The sequence below is a fragment of the Alexandromys fortis genome, unplaced genomic scaffold, assembly GCF_014885135.2.
Source record: "Alexandromys fortis isolate MF-2015 unplaced genomic scaffold, M_Fortis_MF-2015_v1.1 scaffold_93, whole genome shotgun sequence".
Classification (NCBI taxonomy): domain Eukaryota; kingdom Metazoa; phylum Chordata; class Mammalia; order Rodentia; family Cricetidae; genus Alexandromys; species Alexandromys fortis.
The window spans coordinates 2180684-2189795 of NW_026067970.1; the positions used below are offsets into that span (position 1 = coordinate 2180684).

General features: G+C 40.1%; 1 protein-coding gene across 7 annotated transcripts in view; it reads left to right on the forward strand.

The window, feature by feature from the left end:
• Window positions 1-7134, forward strand: part of Cbx3 (chromobox 3) — a 14706-nt gene extending 7572 nt beyond the window's left edge. For all 7 annotated transcript variants that reach the window (XM_050155490.1, XM_050155494.1, XM_050155493.1 and 4 more), the window contains 3 exons: window positions 386-548; window positions 4522-4616; window positions 5875-7134. In XM_050155490.1, the coding sequence (XP_050011447.1) occupies window positions 386-548; window positions 4522-4616; window positions 5875-6001 (385 nt within the window). In that variant the 3' untranslated portion in view covers window positions 6002-7134. The remainder of the gene's footprint in view (window positions 1-385; window positions 549-4521; window positions 4617-5874) is intronic.
• The last annotated feature ends 1978 nt before the right edge of the window (window positions 7135-9112 follow it).

Here is a 9112-nt window from a genome sequence, read left to right on the forward strand (position 1 = left end):
AAAATGCCTTTTATTCCAGTACTTGGGAGGTGGGGACAGGAGAATGAAGACTGGATTGCATAAAACTTGAGGCCAGCTAGGGTTACATGAAATGAGTTGCATATGGAGCAGAAAAATACAGTATTGGTTGTCCTTAGAGTCAGGTTCAACTGTCTTTGGGGTTAAAATACCTGATTGCTCAGTTGGAGACGTGAACAGGTGTGAAAGGAGATTAGACATTTTTAAATAATACAGGAAATAAAAAGACATTTCTTTCTTGTTATTATTCTACCAGTATTAGTGTTATTCTATGGGAACTTTTTTTTTTTTCAGGTAGTTGTAAACAGGTTCAGGTAATGGCAATGTTTAATTGAATCAACTTTTTGTTTTCTTTAACTGAACACAGTGCTGATAATACTTGGGAACCAGAAGAAAATTTAGATTGTCCAGAATTAATTGAAGCATTTCTTAATTCTCAAAAAGCTGGTAAAGAAAAAGATGGTACAAAAAGGAAATCTTTATCTGACAGTGAATCTGATGATAGCAAATCGAAGAAGAAAAGAGATGCTGTAAGTATAAAGTATTGCCTATTAGACTGGGTCTTATCAACAATTAATAGCTTGAATTTTAATTACTTTGAACCTTTTTCCCCCTTCTAGAATACTTTTTATTTAGTTCATATTTTGTTCTTCTGAAGTGATGGGTTTTGTTGTGCTTTTTTTTTTCATGCATAATTATCATTGTACTTTGTTCTAATTCACCTCCCTCTCCCTTCCCCTTTATAGTTAATTTCCTGTTGAGGGTTGTGTTTGAGGCAAGGTCTCATGTATTGGAGAATGGCCTTGAACCACTCATCCTCTTACCTCTGACATCCTGACACTGGAATTACAGGTGTTCACCACAGTGCCTGCTTAAAACTAGAATAGGTTAGGTTTTTTAGAGAGTTTCACCATGTAGCCCTGCCTGGCTTCAGTCATAGAGATCTGCCTGCCTTTGCCTCCTGCGTGCTGTAATTAAAGGCGTGCACCACCATGCCCAGCTAAAACTAGAATACTTTTTTTTTTCACGTGTATGGTATTTTGCCTGCATATGTATGTGTTTGTGTGTCTGTGTACCATGTGCATCTTGGTGTTCCCAGAAGCCTGAAGAGCGTATCAAAGCCCTTGAGACTGAAATTACAGGCAGTTGTGAGCTACCATGTAGGTGCTAGCAATTGAACTCAAAATCTTTTATAGGGTAGCAGATGTTTCTAATTGTTCCAACCCTGGAATACTTTTTTAAACTCCAATTGAGAAAAAAAAAAAGAAAGAAAAACTTTACAGAGCTGTTTGTGGTGGCACAAATGAGATCATCTCTACCCTTGTCTTTAAATTAGTAAAGGACTATGAGCTTCAAATATGATCATTTGAACTAGGTATCAAGAATTTTGCATATAGATCATTAATGCTAATACCAACACTGTTAACGTTAGATAATGACCCAGTTGAATAGATGAGAAAACATGATTGTTACAGGTGGAGATCTGAAAGGAAAGCATATAAATAAGGGAAACAACTTTGGTAGTGATGCCTCAGCTGTACTGAGCCAGCCGTGTTCTTAACAGCTTAATTCATACACTCCAAAAAACCTATGACGTAGGTACCTTGGATAATTAACTTACCCAAACCCACAGACCTTTAAAGAGGTAGAGTTGTCATTCTATCCCATTCTGACTCCAGAGCCTGGTTACATTAATGTGAAACTTCAAGTGATTTTAACTTACTGATATCTTTAGTTCTGTGATATACTCCAAAATTATATAGACTATAATTACCAACTGTTTGTTTTAGAAATTGAAAAACAGCCAGGTGGCGATATAACTTGAGTTTCCCAGTACTGGTGAAGCAGAGGCAGGCAATTTCTCTTAAGTTCCCAGACCAACCTACCTAACCTGGTCTGCATAGTGAGACACGATGAGGGATCAGGGACGGACAATTTTAGGTAGAGAACTAGCTCAATAGTTAAGAGCACTTGCTGTTCTTCCAAAGGACTCAGTGGGGGCTGGAAAGATGGCTCAGAGGTTAAGAGCATTGCTTGCTCTTCCAAAGGTCCTGAGTTCAATTCCCAGCAACCACATGGTGGCTCACAACCATCTGTAATGGGGTCTGATGCCCTCTTCTGGCCTGCAGGCATACAGACAGAATATTGTATGCATAATAAATAAATAAATATTTTTTTAAAAAAAGGACACAGTGGGTTTCCAGCACCCAGTTGGTGGCTTATAACAATCCTTAACACCAATTCCAGTGGCTCTAACCATCCCCCAGGCATACACATGATACGTGCAGATAATACACTCAATGCATAAATCTGTTTTTCTGTTTTTGTTTTTGTTTCTTTAGGATAACAGTTTTAATTAGAGAGCACAAACTACTCTAGTAGAAACCCCCCAATTCCGTTCCTAACACATGTGGGTACTTTGAATTTCCTGTGACTCCAGCTCCATGGGCTCCCAACACCCTTTCTGGCCTCTAAGAGCACCCATACTTATGGGTGCACGAGAAAATACACATAAATTTTAAAAATAACAAGACCCCCCCAAAAAAAAAAAACTAAACAAAACTAAATGGTTTAAGGCCAGAACTGATTGGAAACTGGGCATGGCAGCATTCACCTATAATTCCAACATTTGAGGGGTAAATTCAAGGTCATCAGGTACATAATAGACCTTGCCTGCCTCAGACCCTAGCTTTAATTTTTAAAAAAAAATTACATATAAGCATGCATATAAATAAAACCCAATTGGGTGTTAAACATGCTATGGAAAATAGCCATATTCAGTGTCTAAGGAAGACAGGGCTAGGCCCAATGTTTCATCCCTAAAATCCTACTACCTGAGGGAATAAGGAAGATTGTTTCAAGACTTTGAAGCTAATTCAGGCTTCAAAGAAAGGTGATTGTGTTTTTAAGATAGTTTCATAGCCCAGGCTGGCTTTTAAACCCTGATCGTCCCGCTTCCATCGAAGTGCTAAATCAATTCCAGGGCTTCTTGCCACTAATCTTGGCTTGCTGTGAAATGTTTAAAAAGAACTCTAAAGACAATCCCAAATCTGTTAACTCAAAGTAGGAGATTTTACAGATTTTTTTGTCTGTGTTTTTTAAAATAAGCAAATAATTTAGACTTAATTCCTAGGAGTAAGTTCATTGGATTTTATTGTTTGGGATTGGTTTGGTAACTTTTTTTGGGGGGGGGGGTATTTTTTTGAGGCAGGGTCTCTACATATCCCTGGCTGTCCTAGAACTTACTCTGTAGACCAGGCTGGCATCAACCTCAGAGATCACCTACTTCTGCCTCCCAAGTGCTGGGATTAAAGACTTGCATCACGATGCACAGGAGTAATAACTGATGTTACATTAGAAATGTTACTGTTGGTAGGAGATCCAAGTATATGTATGTGCACCACATGTGTGCAGCCACCACAGAAGTTAGAATGAGTTGTATTCCCTGGAACTGAAGTTAGAGGTAGCTGTGAGCCATCAAGTGGGTGTTGGGGACTGAGCCCAGGTTCTCTACAAGATCAAGTGCTCTTAACCACTGAGCCATCTCTCCAGCAGCCTAGGGTTTTCTTAGATGTATATATTTTAGGCCACAGTCTTATGTAGCCCAGGGTACACTTAAAACTTACTGAATACTGAGATTATAGGCTTGTGCTACTGTAAGTGGCTGCATATTTATTTACTTGTTTTTTATTTTTATTGGGGGGATGGTTCTTGATAAAATTTCACTTTACCCAGACCCAGCCTTGAACTTATTATACCTCTGCCTCTAAAGTGCTAGGTGTATAGGCACTTGAAATTTAATGTCAAGAGTGTATAACTTCTCGGTATGTTGTTGCATACTTGTAGTTCTAATGGTCAAGGAATTGAAACTGGGGATTGAAAGTTTAGGGCTAATCTCTGCTACATAATAAGACTTTAAAATTTCATCTATTTTTTTAAGAAAAGATCTTTTCTAGCCCAGGCTTACCTTAACTCCTCATTCTCCTGCCTCCAGCTACCAAGTGTTAGACTAAACCCAGAATTCCTTGCATGCTAGGCAAATACTCTGCCAATAGAACTACAGCTACATTCCTAACCCCACCATGTTTCTCTATCTAACTTGGGTTATGTTTTTGGTTTTTTTTAGACAGGGTTTCTCTTCATAGCCCTGTAACTTAGGGGTTTTTCTAGTTGTTGCTGTCTCATTGCTTGGAGTTCTGATGAAAGTTGTATTTCATAAAGAGTTCTTAATTTTATTTGTTGTGTAGAAATATTTATGCAGGGGGCTGGAGAGATGGCTCAGTGGTTAAGAGCACTGTCTGCTCTTCCAGAGGTCCTGAGTTCAATTCCCAGCAACCTCATGGTGGCTCCAAACCATCTGTAATGAGATCTGGCGCCCTCCTCTGGCATGTGGGTATACATGGAGGCAGAAAGTTGTATACATAATAAATAAATAAATAAACAAACAAATCTATTTAAAAAAAAGAAATATTTATGCAGGCTATTACCTCACCCTCTAAACAGGCCGACAAACCAAGAGGTTTTGCCAGAGGTCTTGATCCTGAACGAATAATTGGTGCCACAGACAGCAGTGGAGAATTAATGTTTCTTATGAAATGGTAAGTGTGCGGAGCAATGGTTTTAGGGTGGTTTTTTGGGGGAAGGGGTTGTTTCCTCCCTCTGTGTGTGCATACATAATGATGAGAGCAGTATGTGTATCACATGTTAGAGGACAGCTTTGAGTCCATTCTCTGCACCTGGATGTAGATTCAGGACTCTGTGCCAAGCATCTTTACCTGATGAGTCATCTTGCTGGCCCTCATTACATACAGTTTAAAAAGGATGGAAAGTACTTCGGTTGGGTTTTTTTTGAGAGGGAGGTGGTTGAGCAGGGTCTCACTGTGTAGCCCTGGCTGATGTAGAATTCTCTTTGTAGACCAAGCTGACCTCAACTTAGAGTTCTGCGAATTAGGCCTGAAAGGGGTGGGGGGGTGTTGGTTTTTCAAGACAGGGTTTCTCTGTAGCTTTGGAGCCTGTCCTGGCACTCGTAGACCAGGCTGGCCTCGAACTCACAGAGATCTGCCTGCCTCTGCCTCCCCAGTGCTGGGATTAAAGGCGTGCGCCACCACTACCCAGCTGCCACTGCATCTCTTGAGTGCTGGGATTAAAGGCGTGCGCCACCACCACCTGGTTTGAGTGTTAATTATATGGAAGTTGTACACAAGGTTTCTTTCTTTTTTGGTTTTTCGAGACATGGTTTCTCTGTGTAACAGCCTTGGCTGTCCTAAAATTTACTCTATAGTCCAGACTGACCTGAAACTCACAGGAATCCCCCTGCTTCTACCTCCCAAGTACTGGGATTAAAGGCATACACCACCATTTCCCAGCTATACACACACATACCAGGTTTCTTAAACATGGTGGCTCTAATCTATAATCCCAGCACTTGAGTTCAAGGTCAGCCAGCACCATTGTGCGGTGAAACCCTGGGGGGTGGGGGGGCGGTAAAAAAATGTATAGCCTCTTTTGAGAAATGAAATTATTGATATGTAAGGTTCTGTGATGGCACACGTGTCTGAGACCCTAAGGAAGTGACTGCTGAAGAGGGCAAACGTGAGAAACTGGAGAGGGGTTCGGATATGAACAGGGGAGTCTGGACTGGTGTGCACTTGAAAGTCTGTTCCTATTTTAAACCTGCTGGCCCAGCGTTTCTACAATAAAGCTGTCTCTTCTGTCCCTGGGGGGGAAATTATTGATATGTAATCACACTACCATGCATCCATCTAGTAGCATTTACATTCATTTTTATTCAATTAATATTTATTGAATAGACATGCACAGTTTAAACGTTTAACCTTTTTTTCCCCCCTCAAACAGGAAGGACTCAGATGAGGCGGACTTGGTGCTGGCAAAGGAGGCGAATATGAAGTGTCCTCAGATTGTCATCGCCTTTTATGAGGAAAGGCTGACTTGGCATTCTTGTCCAGAAGACGAGGCTCAATAATTGTTTGCATTTTTATATATATATATATATATAATCTGGATCTTGAGTTTTGAATTACTAGTGTGGAAAAAAATAGCATTCTAATGAAAATCGAGTTTGATATGCTGGTTTTGAAAGTATTGACAGTAGTTGGGATATTTTTGGTTTTTGTTCTGCATCAAAAGGCACTGATTCCTTTGAGCAAATAAAAGCTTTCTGTAGTTGCTTCTTTTAACAGTAGAATGTTTGATACCGTGTTGTATTTCCTCGGCTTTGAAGAACGGCTATTCTTAAATGCTGGGGAGATTTTACAGTCATTACTCAATCAGAACTTATTTTTAACTGGGACACAGAAGGACCATTCTGGGTTTTTTGTTTGTAAGCTTGTGTGTGCATAAGACCCTCATGTAACTGTTTTTCATTTTGTCTTGTTTTTTACTACTCAAAAACTGTAGATGAAAACATGTGTTGAGATTCCTCCCTTGTGAACATTTTCCTGAAACCATAACCTTTCAGATCAAGTAGACAGTTATGTGATTTACTGGATAGTTTTAAAGCAACCACATCAGAATTTATTATCACATACAGTAGTTTGTTTACAAAATTTTGTCTTTACAAACTACCATTTTCTGACTCAATAATAACAAAACTGATGCTGGGTGTATTGGCGTGTGCCTTTAATCCCAGTACTTTGGAGGCAGATGGGTCTCTGATTTAGACTAAATCAGCCGGGTCTATTGAGTTTCAGGTCAGCCAGGGCTATACAGAGAATCCCTGTCTCTAAAAACTAAGCAAAAAGACAACTGGGCATGTAAGGTTCCTCCAGTGAACCATTCCTTTGTAGAAAGTTGAAATCTAAAAGGTTATGATGTGGAATGTCTGTTTGCTGTGGAAATAGAATCATGGTTAGAGATGGTGTTGGCAATTTCAGACCTGCTGACATAAATGAACAAAATCTGGTAATATAAACTAATGACGTGCATGCTTTTTCTTTACCCTGTCTCATTCCTTACTGGTAGGATCAATCTTTTCAGTATTTGGGTTCTGGTTCAGTGAGCCAGAAAAGTAACTTTGTAGTATCAGAATGTCATCCGACTGTATATTTACTTTATTGTAAATAATGGTGAACAGTGGTCAATAAATAGTTTTATATTCCTTTATGTGATGGCTTCTTTGTCATTGTCTGATTTGCTCTGTAATGAGGATGGAAACATCTAATCATAGAGTTCGTCCTTTATTAGTTTTGAGATAAGGCCTCTTTGTAGTTCAGGCTCTCCTCCAACAGTCATTCTCTGTCAGTCTCCCAGGTACTTTGTTATTTTGAAATAGCCTCACATATCCCAAGTTAGCCTTAAACTTGAGTACCAGGATCACGAACATATATATCAGCACACATCTTACTTATACACATTGATTTACAGTCAGTATGAACTGGGTAGTCCCAACATTGACTGTGCATAATGGAGAGGTTAACAGTTCTTCAGCTTCATGAAGCTAGAAGCCTCAGCTCAGCTATCCCAGCCTTGTGCTGAAGGGGTTCACTTTAGTACATGTTGGGAGGCCCAAGAAGCATGAGTGTGATGGTAGCTACAGGGATAGCCCAACAGCCTGAAGCAAAGGTAGGCAGTCAGTACTGCTTTTTCCTTGGATGTCTTAAGATTTTATTTTTAATATGGGAACTGGGGATGGTGTGAGTGCTAGAACCTTGTATGCCCTAGAGTTACAGGCAATTGTGAGCTGCCTAGAGTAGATGCTGGCATCTGAACTCAGGTTCTCTGGAGGAACAGGAAAGTTGTTCACTGCCGGTCCATCTCTCCAGCCAGCCTTGGACTGGGTCACTATTCAAAATGCTGCCCAGTCTAATGCGAGTCTTTACCACCAGTTAATCCTTTTTACAAATAGATAAGCCCATGTAAAAATGTATCTACTGTTTCCAGTCGCCTTAAACTGACCTTTAACCTTTACATCTCTTCTCGGTCTTAACTAGGCTGAGCTTGTTTGAACTGTCAGGAGTAGGTTGATGGTCATTTTTCTTCCCTTTCTGACACACACAGTTTTGTTTTACTTGTCTCAAATATACCACTCAGTTTCCTAGCTAAAAAGCTTATGAGAAGACATTTTACTTAATTTTTCTGTCATCAAAGTAAAAACAGGCATTATTGGGGGTAGCTGTATGCTTCTATACCGTTTGTGTGTACATGGTAGGTTTTTAGATAGTGTAACAGGTACTTGAGATAGCTAAGGAGCATGGAGGCCAGCATGCACTTCAATATGCCAATAGACACTACAGGTTGCCATTTGTCCCTTCTGCCAAAGGTAAGGGCAATGACTCCATTTGGCTTCCCAAATTCTTGAGGGATGCTGGCTTTTAGCTAACTGCCAAGAATCCTCCATAGTCCAGGTTGAACCCATTTCTGGACATTTATTTGGTCTGCTTTTTGGAGTTGGGGGAATTGGAAGTTTTCTTTGGACCTAGCTGCGTGCATCACTGTCTCTGGGTAAATGATGTACTTTTAAAAGAAAAATAATTCAGTTCCAAGTATGACCATACCTGATTTCAAGTTCTCTTAGAGTCATGATAACAAATGCTGCATGGTAAGAAACAGAAATGTGGGTAAATAGAACAGAAGATCAAGATACAGTCTATGCAGCTGTAACCACCTGGTGTTTGACAAACATGCCAAAATCCTGGATAATGTTAAAATCCAGACATTCCAGGTGCAGTCTACCCGCCCTGCCTTCACAAATATCCAAGTACTTCTCTGCCCCACCCCCATTCCTAGGAATGACCCCTTTCAGATAGCAAAGTCATAAGAGCTACAGGCAGGACAAGTGAATTGTCACATCACACACTAAGTAGGCCCATTGTTCTTCCTGATGTCCCTTATCCTGAAATGTACCTGAGACCTTCAAACACTTGCCTCAGCCAGAAATACAGAAAACAAAATGTCTTAGCCTAATCAGATGATGTCACCCAACCTTGGCTCCATTTTTCTGTGGCTCAACACCTGCCCTCCCCCTTTCTCTCAGAGGACCTTAAAAGAACAGTTTCTGTCCTAGGCAAGATGAAGCTTTTTGCTTCTGAATGCACAACTATATCTGAAACTTCCCTGAAGAACAATCCAAATTAAT